The sequence below is a fragment of the Mytilus californianus genome, unplaced genomic scaffold, assembly GCF_021869535.1.
Source record: "Mytilus californianus isolate M0D057914Y unplaced genomic scaffold, xbMytCali1.0.p SCAF_22, whole genome shotgun sequence".
Classification (NCBI taxonomy): domain Eukaryota; kingdom Metazoa; phylum Mollusca; class Bivalvia; order Mytilida; family Mytilidae; genus Mytilus; species Mytilus californianus.
This window is the reverse complement of record NW_026262671.1, coordinates 1,911,759-1,928,125: the sequence shown is the minus strand read 5'-3', so window position 1 is coordinate 1,928,125 and position 16,367 is coordinate 1,911,759. Positions and strand designations below refer to the sequence as shown.

The 16,367-nt window shown below is 33.8% G+C and overlaps 1 protein-coding gene across 1 annotated transcript in view; it reads right to left on the bottom strand.

Moving 5' to 3' along the window:
* Nucleotides 1–16,367, bottom strand: part of LOC127732087 (uncharacterized) — a 39,776-nt gene that overhangs the window by 17,370 nt on the left and 6,039 nt on the right. The window contains exons 7-13 of the mRNA XM_052241140.1: nucleotides 13,770–13,800; nucleotides 12,822–13,127; nucleotides 12,104–12,238; nucleotides 9,470–11,709; nucleotides 8,568–8,792; nucleotides 6,344–6,540; nucleotides 5,510–5,731 (exon numbers count right to left, since the gene is read on the bottom strand). Coding sequence (XP_052097100.1) covers nucleotides 5,510–5,731; nucleotides 6,344–6,540; nucleotides 8,568–8,792; nucleotides 9,470–11,709; nucleotides 12,104–12,238; nucleotides 12,822–13,127; nucleotides 13,770–13,800 — 3,356 coding nt within the window. The remainder of the gene's footprint in view (nucleotides 1–5,509; nucleotides 5,732–6,343; nucleotides 6,541–8,567; nucleotides 8,793–9,469; nucleotides 11,710–12,103; nucleotides 12,239–12,821; nucleotides 13,128–13,769; nucleotides 13,801–16,367) is intronic.

Here is a 16,367-nt window from a genome sequence, read left to right as displayed (position 1 = left end):
TTGGAGAGTTGTCTCATTAGCAATCATACCACATCTTCCTTTTATATATATGGTGCAAATCTATAGCAATGTGCCCTGACATACATACCATATAGATATATAATGAAAGTGTAACCTGCAGGCACCTTTAATATCGTATGGTGCAGATCTATGGAGATGTGACCTGCAGGCACATATTATAGGCTATGGTACAGATCATTAGCAGTGTGACCTGCAGACTCAAATGATAGGCTATGTTACAGATCTTAAGTGATGTGATATGCAGGCACCTATGGTACAGATGAAGTTTGGTGTGACCTGCAGGCACATTTGATACAGATAAATTATGGCGTGACCTGCAGGCACCTATAATATTGTATATGATAATACGCGTAGGTATATCCTGCACTACTTTTTTATAAGTGGTGACTGGCAGTAACCGTTCACATAAGCTTTTATCCTCGTGCATGCCATCATGTGACCGTAAAATGAAATCGGAAACGGGAGTACCTAAATTGCATCCAGGCTTAAATTCACACCAGTAAAATCAAATAATTAATATTTTGTTTTATTTGTCCACATTTTTGGAAAAATTTGACAAAAGCTCATGCCTACTATTCATTTTTAAGAAATATATGCCTCATACATATTTTTATTACTCATTTTTAAAAGTTGTGGACAGCGCATGCGACCGTTTCCGTAAATTTTACTTTTTTATCGGGATACTTCATCTTTTGATATTTAATGTTTTGAAAGGGTAAACTAATAAATGTCTTGCCCTCTTCAATTGATATCCATATCAAATTCAAATGTGACAAAAGTTACGTCAACAAACAAGGGTGAAATTTAATTTAAATATTCATATCAAAAGTGAAATTTTTACTCACCAAGTTAGTATATATGATGCAATCACAAGACTTAGTGCTACCATTTGAGAATACGCAGACAAAGAAATTTCATTATATCAATATAACTCCTCAATGGAAAAATACAGCATCCGATGTTTGCACGAATTTCGAACACTGCTGTTCAAAAACTACATATACATGTATGTATAAAAATGTGTTAATTGCTTACAAATTCGTCTGTTCCGTATCACCCGCCTATTGATTGAAACACAGCTAGGACGCATGTTGTCCACCCAGTGTGACGTGTTTGATGATAAGACTTCGGTTCAATTAACACGTTAGTTCAGTTTATGTAATAAAAAAAATAGTAGCATCGTAAATAAGTATATATGCACCGCTTCCACATTCCTGGTCATACTTTAGAAATCCATAAGTACCATTTATACCAGTATTATGACAGAAATAACAGCAATAATAATATACTTTTATTAAGTCACTATTTAAAACTTCCATAAAACCATTAAAATTTACATTGCTTAATTTGTAGTTTCCGGTTAAGTAGACAAGATAAGAAATGACAATAGGAGACACATCATATAGGAAATTTCTTTCATTGATTTAAGGAAAATTGCGGATATACGTTAACATACTTTTATATGTGGTTGTCGTTGTTGATGTGTTTCATAAGTGTTTCTCGTTTCTCGTTTTTTTTATATAAATTAGACCGTTTTTTTATATAAATTAGACCGTTTTTTTCCTGTTTGAATGGTTTTACACTAGTCATTTATGGGGACCTTTATAGCTTGCTGTACTTTGACCTATAATGGTTTAGTTTTACCAATTGTGACTTGGATGAGAGAATAGTCTCATTGGCACTAGCACTCATGCCACATTTTCTTAAAGTTATCTTATAGATCTCATGATAGATGTATCAACATTCTAAACGAATTCCGGTTCTCTTGTCATGAATGTATTAAAAAAATAAAACAAATTCAAATAATGAATTGAGCACAAAATGATCGTATTTATGTAGTCCTCTCCGAATAACAATCTATAAAAAATCATCAATATAAGTTGCAGTGTTATAAAATATACAATATTGTTTTCGTCATGTCGGACTATTTATATTAATATAGATTTCTATACGGTATGGGTTTCGCTCATTGTTGAATGTCGTTCGATGACCTCTGGAGACAACTATTTGATTTTTTAGGGGGAGAGGGCATGAGGATTTTATTTGAGGATGAAATAAAAAGTTTCACCAGCTAATTTATTTTCACTCTGATTCATAACTATTTCCTGCATTATCCTGCATTTTTCATTGTTCATTTTCAATCTGTCTATTATAACAGAACAGAGCGCATTCACGATAAATTAACGCTATCTGCATGTTAGATAACACTTGCGACAAATCTTTGATGGGATATTCATAAAATATTTGCCACTGAACATATACAAACAATACTGAATAAATCAAAACGTAAATCCGCTATATATTCATGTGTTTTCAGTCTTGTGTTTATAAAACGGTATTAAAATTATCTTTAGTCACGACAGATTTGGTACAGGTTTTATAGTTCTCATTTGCCACATGCTCTCTCTCTCTCTCTCTCTCTCTCTCTCTCTCTCTCTCTCTCTCTCTCGTGTAAAGTGAAAGTTATACATGTGTGTAAGGTACTTATTATAAAAAGGGAACATTTTCGTTGCTTTCAAGTCCTTGCACTATAATACTATAATTTCCAACATTCAAAATGCAAATGCAAAACCCCGAAACCTCGCAATTATTTTATTGTATTTTATCTTTTTACTTTACTGATCTCCATACTGTTTCAATTAGAACATAGGTGTATAAAATCTGTTTTCACATCCATCATAAGAACATGTACATCAAAGTCGCATATTGACATGTCGTAAATTGTGCAATCTAGGAGTAAAGCTGTGATGAGTGATATATCTGCGGGATGGCCACCGGATTTGGTGTTATGAATAATTAATTTTGTCTTTTACTTTATTTGATAACTCGGAACATGGAAGTAATATTACTTCCATGCTCGGAACAACTTGAAAATTGTTGTATGGAAAATTGAAGGAATAAAATGCGTAATAGATGAAAAGTCTGAAGATAGCATTATACGATGTTTAAAGGATTTTTCGAGACATGTAAAGGTATGTATACACACATAATTTAAGTAATATTGAAATAAGTTGTTCAATTTTTGATTTAAAGAAAAGAATAATTTTATGGCGATTAGGATCCTCCAAGGGGTCAATAATGCCGTTTTTCCATACTAAACATCAACACATACTTTATATATATATATATATATATATTAACGATATGCTTTGCATATGTGTTATTGCAATATTTTGGCCTGATAACTTATTTAGCAATCAAATGATTTTGAAAAAGGGAAAGGAACGAATAAATAAATTGTTTACTTGTCAACCTGCAATGCAAATTTTGTCTACAATTATTATTTATTAAGTTATTCGTGTTTTCATTACGGACAACAATACGATTAAAATATTTATATCTGCTCGAAAAACTATACCGTTTTCTTGTATAACAAATATTGTATGATAATCCATAGGATCCTGCCCCTTCAAGTTACAGCTTAATGCCGAAGAGGATATTAAGTTAATATAAAACAAATAAGGAGATGTGGTATGATTGCCAATGAAACAACTATCGACCGAGAAAAACGGGATAAAAATTATTATTATGTGCAATAACAAACAAAAAATGATTATATGTGTTTTCTTCAGAAATTAGGACAAGTATAATTGGAAGACGATAGCTAGGATTTGGAGCCGTTTAGTAGTGTCATGTACTGCAACAGGGAACTAGGATGGTTGGGGCAATGAACAGCAATGGAGGATTCATAGACTTCTACAGGAAATAAGCCGTTTGGGCAATTAACTGGAGGATTCATAACCTGCAATAGGAATCTAGGAGTGTGGGACAATAGACTTAAAGTTCATATACTGCAACAGGGAACTAGGAGGGTTGGTGAATTGAACAGCAATGGAGGATTCATAGACTTCTACAGGAAATAAGCCGTTTGGGCAATTAACTGGATGATTCATAACCTGCAACAGGAATCTAGGAGTGTGGGACAATAGACTTAAAGTTCATATACTGCAACAGGAATCTAGGAGTGTGGGACAATAGACTTAAAGTTCATATACTGCAACAGGAAACAAGGAGGGTTGGACAATATACTGGAGGTTCACATACTGCACAGTGGCGGATCCCAGCAGGGGAAGGGGGATTTCAGGGGATGAAACCCCCTTTTTAGACTATCAATGCATTTGAATAGGGACATATGGTTGGACCCCCCCCCCCCCCCCCCCCCCCCCCCCCAGTTTTCTCCAGGGTTGGGAACCTGCTGTTAAAAATGACTGGACCCGCCTATGTTGCAACAGGGAACTATGAGTGTTAGGGGAATAAACTGCATGGAGAATTCATAGACCGCTACAGGAAAATTAGACGCTTGGACAATACACTGGAGTATTTATAAACTGCTACAGGGAATTATGGGGGGTTGGGGCAACTTAAAATGAATTATTTAATTAATTTAACCAAGGATGTTTATGGGAAGAAATTTCTGCTTTTGAAAGAACATTTAGCCTTAGAATTGTTATTTATCCTTATCTCTCAATTATGTCAAATAGAAAATTAAACATCTCACCTGCACTTTTTCAACACGATTTGGTTAAAATAAATTAAGTTTTACATTTACCCCCAAATCATTTTTTTAGAAACCTTCTACAGCTCATTTTATATTGGCAACACAAAATATAACGACACCGGTATGGGTGAAGCCAGAGAGGTTCTGAGAAAAGGAAATTACACCTATTTTATCCTGAGCAAATCTCCTGCTGTGGAAAGCGATAATTTAACTTTTTGTTTAAAAGAAAATGATTTACTGTTAAAAAGTAGTTGGAAGAAATGTCTTCCAAGGAGGAATAGAAACGAATTTAACTATTTGCGTTCAATATATAGTCAAGTATTTATGAATCTATATCTATTGGAAGAGATTTTAACTTGATTTATAGTACTTGGAAGAAATTTCTTCCAATTTGAGAGAGGATACAACATGAAGTGAACAAGATGCTTTTATTATCAATAATTGTGTACCTATTTGAAAGTTAATAACATTTTCTTGATTATAGGAAGAAATTTCTTCCAAGGAGGACGGAATCTTTTTATGAACAAAATGTAGTGAACTACTTGTTTTGAAAACTTTGCATTCCGATTTATTAATTCATAGATAGCTGTTTCTTCATTTAATTGTGATATACCTGTTGTGTAAAATTTGAAATGTAATTTTAACATATATACTCAAAAAAATTGTCATGTTAATGGTGTTTTTTTGTCAATTTATTCCATTTACCAGAGAAGAAATTTCTTCCAACACCGATTTTCTACAGAAAATACCAAACAAAAGCAGAATATTAGCATACGAATTTGAAAAATTAGGCATTTTCACGATAACAGCAAATTTTTACCTCTAAAAAGGACATTCTTGGATTTTCCTTTTTTATTTTGGACTGTCTTAGTTTTATTTATTATATAAAAAAAAATTAAAAACGTAAAATGTATGCAGGCGAGACTTGTCGCGATGTTTGCCGATTGATATTTTTTCTTAAGTGATCATCTTCTTGCAAGTTAAACTTACGTCTCAAATTCACTCCATAATTTCCTATTCTGAATTCTATATATTATGCTGAACTCAAACCGGGAAGTACTCATCGACTCCTGCAATGAGTTAAACACCTCACTGTATTCTTCCTCCTTCATGTCAAGTTCTACGAACTCAAAGTCATTTGAATAGTCCCAACTGTAGAAATGGGGTGGTTTTGGTGCATTAATTACAGTAGGAAGTGGAATATTTTCTGGACTGAAAATTAAAATGTAGTCGTTTTAGGATGCAATACGTTATTATAAAGACTGAATGATACATATTAAATGGGAGTGTAATTGATTAATTGGTATTTTTTTGACGCCCAGTGGCAAAAATTTCATGCATGGTCAGGACGAGGAAACAAATGTGCATTTCGTCTACAATTGACTCATCAGTGATTATCCAATTAAAAAAAGTAGAACAAGCCAAGATATATAGGGGTCGACTTGGAAGTCCCCTTTCCGACGTACATGCTTGTTTATTTGTACATCATGAACTACCAAAGTGGGTTACTGTGAGGAAAGTCCAGGTGGCTATATTTCTAGACCTAACAAAGGATATATAATGCTATTCAAATAAGTCTCACATGAAATGATAAGGTTTTTTTCATAATTATGACATTCATTTTTATTATAGAGATTCTGTATTTATGTACTAGTATATTTTAAGGACATTATTTAGATTTTTTTTTCTTCAATGTACACGTGCCATTGGAACTATTAACATCAAATTCACTAAAGGCAATCACTGATTGGGTTTTTTAATTTCTTTGAACACACATGTAAATTATTTAAATGTAGGAGACTATGAACACATTGCGCTACTTACAACTTCATATTTTGCACATCATATTTTGATACGAACAGTGGGCGTCGAATGATGTCTCTAACTTTGTCTGTATCAAGGTTAACTTGAATCATTTTCAGGAAGTCTATTTTAAACTTTGATGAAAAATTTTTTCTGAAGAATATATATGTCTTCTGTTCTGTGAGATACTTCTTTTCCAGAGTAAACAAGAAAGCATCCTAGTAAAAAAAAGAACAAACTTAATTTACCAATCGATTGTACAATAATGCTGTTTTTTTTTCATATGACGATTTATGTCTGTGCACATTTTTGATGGAGCAGGGTTTCCCTATCAAACATTTGTTTACGAGTGAAGGATTACAAAAAAACTTGTGACGATCGTATCCACTCTTTGTACTTCTTTTGTGTGGTTTGCAATAAACAAAAGCAGAAGCAAAAAATGGATTCTGTTTTTACAACTTGTTGAGACAATGGTATAATGGTGAGGTCACACATTCACGGATCACCTCGCCGGTTCCACTACGTATTAAATCTCGCGGATGATCCCGGAAATGAAGTTTCCGTAGTCTGATACGGATCCAATACGGATGCATAACGGTGTGACTACGGGCTACACGTATCTAACACAGGTGAAGTGGGAAAGGGGTCATTTGGCGACATGAGTGATACGGATTCGTACGGTACGACACGTTTTAATACGGAAATGACACGGTTTAATACGCAACAGCACGTGTCGGGGCGTATGTACTGCGGATAAACAGAGGTTTGCTACGGTATAAGTAAGGATAAGTACGAGCAAAACAGTCGGATACGGAATAGGATGAATCGCCATATTTTCTAAGCCGTCAATCATTTCTTGTGATTTATAGTTTCGTTATGGCAGTGAATCGATGATTTTTTGTTTTGTTTCATTAAATCATTTATCGGTCTGTCTGTATCAGGTGGTGTTTTTCGTTATCGTTAGACCAACGGCATTTGTCAGTTCTTGAATCATATGTGGGTCTTTTCTTATAAAATTCTTAAATGCAGCTTGATTTTCCGCGCAAAGTGCAGTCATGAGTGCTTAATATTGGCCAGGTTTAAGTGTTCGGAGAAGCCTGTCCCCAGTCCACCATCTCCTCTGCCGCCGGTTAACTATACGTCTGTCATCAAGTAGATCGACCACTGCCCTGGCATTTTGTGCCTTTTCAATATTCATTTCCAGTTTATTAATTGCAAGCATCAGTTGTTGATTGTTATGTTGGATAATGTTATGTATACCTCTACGGCAAGACACAGACAACGTGGGGCCCTAGAAGTAGGGTTTTTATACAGAAGTCTGATGCCAGTTTGTCGTGGGCAGTAATATTCCGTAGTGTGTCGTGTTGTAACGTAGAAAACCGTAAAAAACCCACTTTAAGAACCCTTAGTGACCTCTAGCTATCTGTATTGCAACGTATTGAAATCGTGACAATCCGTGACAAAGTCGTAACCGATGGTAGCGTATCCTTGACAAATACGTGGTGCAACCGTACTAGTACGCAGCTCTCCCGAACAGACCGTAGAAATACTTCGAGCCTACGAATAAGTACGGATTAATACGGTTTTAGTAAGGACTAAAACGGATCAGTACGTTCAAATACGGTTTAGTAAGAATATACTACGGTTGTTTGATCCGTGGTCAAATTTTACGCATGCTCAAAAATTGTCCCGGATATACAAGCACTACTACGTATGACTACGGCTACAATACGGAAATCTACGGACCAATACAGATTGCCACGAATGATGCCGGTTCGTATCGGTAGCTAATACGGTGTCAAATTCGTGAATGTGTGACCTAATGTAGTGCTGATGATATGTTTGTTGATTCTTCCGTGCTTGTATCGTGTTTGATAGAGAGTTATCTCAATAAAATAGATAAAAAAAAAAATGGAAAACAATGGCAGATATCCCTCTTGGAGTAACTTATGTCATCCACGATATTTGGTTGGTTTCGTGTTGCTAAATCGTTCGTTTTCAATTTTATGTTTTGATGTTGTTTAATCATTCGTATTATTTATTCCTGGCTATGTTTTGTCTGATTTATTGGTAAAATTGAGAATTGAAATTGGGAAGGTATGATAGTGACAACAACCCGTCTTTAGGTCCTTTGCATCTCCATTATCTTCCTTCAACGTGATATATAATCCATCGCGCAAATATCAATTATGTAAATCAAAGTAAAAATCTGTTTTCGGAACATTTGATTAAGACAAATTCTTACCCTTTCGTAATTATTCCATTGACCTTCATCATTTTTCCAGTACCACCTCCAATTTGTAAGAAAGGAGCTAACATCCGGGTCCCTTTCAACAAATGATGCTGTACTTAAACGTCGTATCTTACACTGTTCTTCATTATCTGCTGCCTGACCCTCAACTTCATAGATGATAGCATACATTTGGTTAAACCGGATGTGACAACTGTATTTGTTACGGTAGTATCTCACCTGAAAAAGATGTACGCTTCTATTTAAGGATGTTCGCTTGTCATGTTTTGGAATTTTTGTCATTTTCGGAATCCTCTGGTTTTATCCATTTGAATACCTTAAAAAAATTTGCCCATTGACCCCCATTTTTCTTTTTATAAATCTTTAACATGTATAATGATAAGCCATCTGTAAAAGTCTTTACTTATTTTTTAATAGTTTTTGAGATCTTAAATTTGTAAATGATAAAGCTATGAAAGGTCAAGAGAGAACATTTTCCCGCCAAAATTTCAATGGCTTATATCTCGAAAAAAAGCACATTACCTTTATATTTTCTTTGCTCTTTTGATTCCTTTATTTATCCCCTATCAATATAAACTAGCGTTTTGAAAAGCTTATTATTTTGAAACTGAGAAGCGAACTCCCTTAATATGATTTTACGAGGAATACACGTTTAAATGATGTAGTGTTACAAATATGTGCTTATATGTGAATATTTGAATAAGTATTAAATGTTTTAGTTAAAAATTGAACAAAAGTGTATTTACTTCTTACTCTGTAAAGTTTTATTTATTATTTTTCTGAGCATATTTTGATACTTGACAATAAAAACAAAAAAATAGATCCATTGTTTTGATAATTATCGCAGCATTGCAGTTAAGTATTTGCACATAACCTAGGTAAAATAACATGCTTACTGTAGTTGCAAAAACGTCCTGTAAATCACAGAATGCCTTTTCTATTGTCTCATTCTCTGCCACAGCAAACGACAACCACCTTCCATACATATTGATTTGCCAAAGGTAAGGCATTCCACTCGGAATATGATGATATCTGCAATATCTTCTCGTGCATTTGTCTTTTGTGACGAATTCACAGATATAAGTTTTGTCAGATTGATCTTTTACTAAGTACAAACGCCTCTCTTGATAATAGGGTTTAGAAGGATCTACATACTGTGACTTAGGGGTCGGTTTAACCAATGAGTCTGAAACGTTTGTTGGTAGACTAAGATTGTGTTGTTCCTGTTTTAATGGCGTTGGAGGACATTCTTTGTCATGAGCAGAGTTGCTTGGGTGAGATTTAGTTTCGGTTTCTGAAAGATCTAAGAAATCACTAATGGTAGATTGAAGGATGTTTTTGGACATTTCAGTCATGTTAAATGGATGATGCAATTTCTTTGTCTCCTTTTCATCACCAATAGTCCTGGTTTCAGCGTCCAAGCCAATCATACTTTCATATGAATTATCGTCCATTGATAGAGAAATCGCAAGTTGTTCACTACTAAGTTCGTCATTGTTACTATTATTAAAGTTCTCTTCAATAGCAAGTTCGTCTTGGCTCAAGGGAGTATCATCCCGTAATGAAACAAGAGATTGGCGTTCTTTTAAACCAAAAAGACGATCAACACTAGATACACTTGCATTATCAGTATCAGTTTCACCTTGAAGAAGGTCAGAATCCCTCGGTTGCCTTGATGCAGTTTCACCAGAATATACTTTACGATGAAAACTACTGTCACAGGTATAATCATCTGCATCATCAATATCACCTTCGTCATGGCTAAAATCTGGTCCGATGTTAAATGAGTCATGCTGAATTCCGTATTTGAAACCAGTATCTGTATTACTTTCACATATGTTGGCATCTACATCATAAGTATCAGGTTCGTCTTGGCTACAATCAGAGCTATTTGAGTGTTCGTCATCATCTATGGGATCTCCTGAAGGAACGTGTATAGTTTGAAATACTAGTTCTTCTGGCCACTCACTCATGTGACATGATTTCAAAACCCATTTATTATGTAAATCCTCCGTAGAGTGGTATTTATTGAATTTACACGGGTTTGGGCAATGTCCACGTAATTTGTGTGCGCATAGGTGTAGTTGTGGACATTTCGTCTCTGAGTCTACTACCTTGCAGCCACTGGTGTACATATAATCAAAACACACTGAAGGGGAGGCACAATTTAATATTAATTTGATATCATTTTCGCTGTAATCAGAAATACCGAGTTTATCCTTCAACTGAATATTGTGTGAGCCGCTGAAAGAGTGTGACCATTGACAATTTTTATCTGCACATGTGCTACTGACAAAGCGACGACAGATATGGAAACATTGACAGCCAGAATTGCCACACCGCGTTGCGGATTGTGTGCTATTCCATTGATTACAAATTTGTATTTTTGGGAAGTATGGATGAATGAATACGATATCCTCTTCATCCCAAAAAATGTTGAAACTATTTTCATGGTTTCCAAACCAACCACAAATATTCGCGTCCATAGGAAAGAGGTTACACTTTCTCATAAACTCGTCAAATGTACATCCACCACTGAAAGTTCTGATCAAGAATTGTAACACATCTGTCACGTTGACATCTGGTAAGTCGCTGCCATCAATGTCGACATTGATGTCGTCATTAGCATGTTGTGTATGTATAGCTCTGCTATCGTTTTTGTTTGCTTTTTTATCTAACTCTATCGGGTTTCTATTTTTGGTTGCAGTCGATTCCGGCGATATCAATAGTCTGGTTTCCAATTGTACACCAGTAGCATCATCTCTATTTTCAGCTACGTGTTGCAGGTATGACTGTTCCCTGAAACTAATTACGGTATTGTCAACCTCAATTTTATCTGATTTTAGAATCGCTTCCCCTTCTGTATGTTCTCCTTTGTCATCACATAACCAAAGATCAGCAACTGTTTGGTTTACTTCCCGGAAACCTGTGTCATGCCTCATGTTTCCTAATAGTTCTTTGGATGATGGAACTTTATGCAAACCATAATCCGTCTCTGAACTGCTTGCTGCGTTGCTCCTCTTATTATCTGTAAAACCCTTTGGTCTATGGTGATTTTGCTCGTCCTTTGTTTTACATGAAATTGATTTTCGCTCTAGACCCTTGTTTCCGCCATTTTCATTAACTACATTTAAACCTATAGTAAAACATCCAACAAGAATAAAGTCATATTAATTATATCGTAACTTGCAATTATTCAAAAGCGAAAATGAATTGAACTTAGTTGTTACATTTACAGCACTTGAATATTTGTATTAGGTTTTGGAATCTTACATCACCGAAAAGACATTAATTGTTAAAATGTGCTTCTGACGCAAGAGAATTGGTTACGTTAATGTTATTAGCTACCATTTCTATAAAATTCACATAGCAATTATAATCAAAGTAAATAACATTTCTTTGAATGATAGGGGAAACGAAAATTAGATAATTATACATCAGTGGCATGTTCTAATTATTTCTAATACTGTTGCATAAACATTCAAAACGTATTTTCAATGTAAAGTACAAGCTATTTCGTTACAATTTACCTGCGGCAGAAAATTCTAGTTGTCTTCCAGAAGCTTCTCGTCCGCATACTTTCTTCTTATGGTACTCAAATGCTGCTAAGGCAAAGAATTCTTTTGAACATGTTCCACATCGGAAAAAGTCACCCATATCGTCCTCTGTAAATGAGAATACCATTTTAAATTGATGTATATGGACAGGAAGTTTGCAATTAAATTGAAAAAAAATCACACAGGGACCAACAAATCACTATATAGAAAGAAACGTTTTTGAGGTTGTAAAAAAGTATAAATTCAACTATTGTTCAACACAAAAGATGATATACATCATAAAACATACACTAGGAAATTAGAAGCAATGTATCAAGACTGAATTTTTCATATGTAACTATCATTTGCATAATATGTTGAAACAGCAATGTTAAAATGTATAGTTACAAAATTCTATTTAAAATTTAAATACATATTTAAATGAAGAAACATCAAACTTAAGTTCGTCTTTTACTTTTACAGAAAAGGTCACAGGTAGAATTTATAATATGGATATCATAAGAAATATCTTGTGCATGACAAAAACCCTAATGTTTATCAATAACTTTAATATGAAACAGAGGTCAATGTTAATAACGATAAAATCTAGTACACACCGTGTATTAAATATACACATTTAGCATGTGACATCGCAAAACTTATCGAATTCATGGTAAGATATAATGTATGTTGATACGAAGAAATGACTTACCATCCTGTCCTTCTTCTATTTGAATAGAAACTGTCATTTCAATATCGTTGTCATTTTCAAAAGGAATGTAGGAAAACGTTTTATCTAAAAATTCTTTTAGAGCTCTAAAAAATATGTCCTTTGATTTAAAAACAGCAACAGAAATTTTTGTCCAAATGACCAAACTACCCCGAGTCTCGTCAATAATTTGTATTTCTGCTGTTGATCTATCTCTTGTTCTAGATGATGGCATTTTATCACCAAATCTAACAATATCCTCTTCCACGTTTTTTGGCATTCCCTTTATGGTTATAGTGGTATTTACGGCTTAAAATAAAAGAAATACTATATGTTGATAGGACAATCATTGCAGATGTATTTAGAGCTGTTTCAGATTGATTCAATATAAAATACATTTATTTACTGAGATTTGATAGCATTCATGACATTTAATAGGCGGTAATAGAACTGAAAATTTAAACACATTTGTATTTTTTGAAAGAAGATGGAAGATCATTTAAAACAAATGATCATTATCGACTAATGTAGTTTAATTAGGTCATTACTCTAGTGTGTTGTAATTAAAACAAATATTTAATGTTCCTCTTATCGTAATAAATCAAAGTTTTTAGCTTTCTTTCTCAGAACATCTTTTTATATATGATAAAGAAAATTTGAAGTTATCCAGATGCTATTTGTAATACTATCGATAGTCATAGATCATAAAATTTTAACAATTGATGAATAAAAACACATGTTTTTGTCGATTCAATGAATACAATTAATCGATATCATCGAATACTTACTAAAAGGTACGCATTACTGATTTTGGGATATCTATACCATGTATACGTTAGAATAAATCTGTGGAATGCTATCATTTTTAAATTAGCATTTCCTATTGAAATCTCATTAAAGTAACATAAGCAAATATTCAATACATGTTAAACTCTTTGTTAAAGCACTTACCTTTTTGGCGTCTCATATCCCGGTCTCTTATCTAAAATATACACCGCAACAGAAAAAGATAATTGTGTAAGTCCTAGAGTAGTTTTAGCTTAAATAGTCTAAAAATATACTTTTTGACATAGAAAAAAATTAATAGAATATGTTTTGAATATTCTTATGCATTGTTTTGATGTTGTAATAGTTTTTGTTATTGTGAATTTTGCATTAAAACCATCGTGTCTGTTGTCTGCCAGCCTAAACGAAACGATAAAATAAATAAAAACACTATACTACGTCATTAAGATTATAAACAACGTCAGTACCTAAAATCTATACTTCAAGACCATAATTGTTTTATTTGTGAAGCTGATACGGAATATTTATCAACAACGTTTCAGTATCTTCCGATGAACTTTTTGAGAAAAAGGTCAAGACATTCTTTGACATATACCTGGTTCATAAACTTGCTGTTCAGATACTGGTGATATTTTATAAAGTCTTAGTAGCATCTAAGAACATCATCAACATATCTGAATGTGAAATTAGATAATCTGACTTCTTCGATCCTTTTGTTTTTGACAAGTGTCTGAAGGAACTCCGACTCATATGAAAATAGAAGAGGTATACAGCATACCTTTGAACCATTAAGATCACATCAATTAATACTCTTAGATTTCATAATCAAAACCCTCCAAAACAAAGTGTCTACTTTGTACTCATTTCAGCATTGAGTCGTACAGCACAAGATAAAACTGATACAATAAATTCACGATTTGTTGTAAGTGTTTGCACTTGTAAGATAAGTGTTAGAAAGGGAATACAGACAAATGCTGTGACACGTATTTAAAGACAAGGGAGGTCGTACAGTATTTAGTTAAAAAGATGAGGTTATTAGTATTTACAAGAGTATATGCATCCTACCTATTTAGTTTAGAAATACTGTTAAGTTCGTTCTCCATTAATACACTTTCTTAATTTTGAATATGAATATTGATGTCGAAAACAAACAAAAAATGTTTGCATAGACCAAGTATGTTTTTTTATATCACCCCAATAGTGTATCGGAAACAACCGGAAAGAAATGTGCCGACTTGAAATAAATGTAAGCATTGTAAGTGAATTCAAGTCTTTTTAAGAAGGGTGCATGAAATTTATAAGATGGCTGTTCTATATTATATTTGTTTTGTAATAACCCATATATCAGCCAATACTTACATATCATATATCCCCGTGAACTTGAAATTAAGGATACTACTGATACTAGAAGGACTGCTTCATACCTTGATCTTTTCATCAATATTGACACAGATGGACGACTTCACACGAAAATCTATGATAAACGGGACGATTTCAACTTCCCAATTATCAATTTCCCATTTCTCAGCAGTAACATACCCTCTGCCCCTTCGTATGATGTTTACATATCTCAATTGATACGTTATACTCGTGCTTGTTCACACTATACGGACTTCATATACAGGAGTGTGCTCCTTACACAGAAACTGCTCCAACAAAGTTATGAGGAGGACAGATTAAAAATGACACTCCGTAAATTTTACGGACACCATCACGAATTGGTTAGTCCATACGATGTGTCTTTGTCCAAACTAACTAAGGACATTTTTACCACGTGTTAGATTGTGGTTTGTCATTACGTCGTCTGATCTTTTAATTACCGAACGTGACTTATTCCCGATTGTGACTGTTTTGCTGAGTGTGAAACCGCATTGCTATAAGACGTGTCACGGTACCTTTCTATCCCAAATTCATGTATTTAATTTTTATGTTATATTTGTTATTCTCGTCGGATTTTGTCAAATGTCTTAACGTCTTTTCTGTTATATTCGTGTGTTATGGTAAAGATAATTAATCACCCCCTTCATTTATTAGATTTTAGTTTGGTTCAACGAAATTTGTACGATATATTTGGTTTACAGTTTGATTCAGAAGAAACACCGACATAGCTAGATAATACAAATAATTATCTAATTACTACCACAATTTGATATTAATAAGTATTGTAATTTTCATTGTTATTAATAAATGTAATGTCAGTATTACAAATCTTATCTTGAATCAATCCTAATCCTATCTTATTTTTTGGGAAATATTTTTACAAATTCAAATGTGACGTCACTTTGTGTGTTTTTTTAGAATTTCAAATGTGACGTCATTTTGTGCGTTGATGCTTTGGCTAACTCGGCTGTGTATTTTTATATGTTGGATTAAGTTGTTTTGTGTAATGTATCCGTTTTTATTCTGTAGTTAGTCCTCACTTCGGTTTAATCATGTATATCTATTATATAGTCATTTTATAAAATTTACTGTTTGCAAAATTATAAATTATTCTAAATAATAAGGATATTCTTGTCCCTGGCAGAAAACCCTGGCGCAACTTTTTGGAAGTTTTGGTCCTCGGTGCTCTTTGGCTTTGTACTTGTTTTAGCTTTTAAGCTTTTTTTCATCTGAGCGTCACTGGATGGTCTTGTGTGGACGAGACGCACGTCTGGCGTATTGAATTTTAAGCCTAGTACCTTTTGTTAGCTATTATTCGTGTGTTTCTTTGTCCTATATGTTCTCCCATTTATTTGTATTGTGGTCCTGTCATGTGATGTTGTC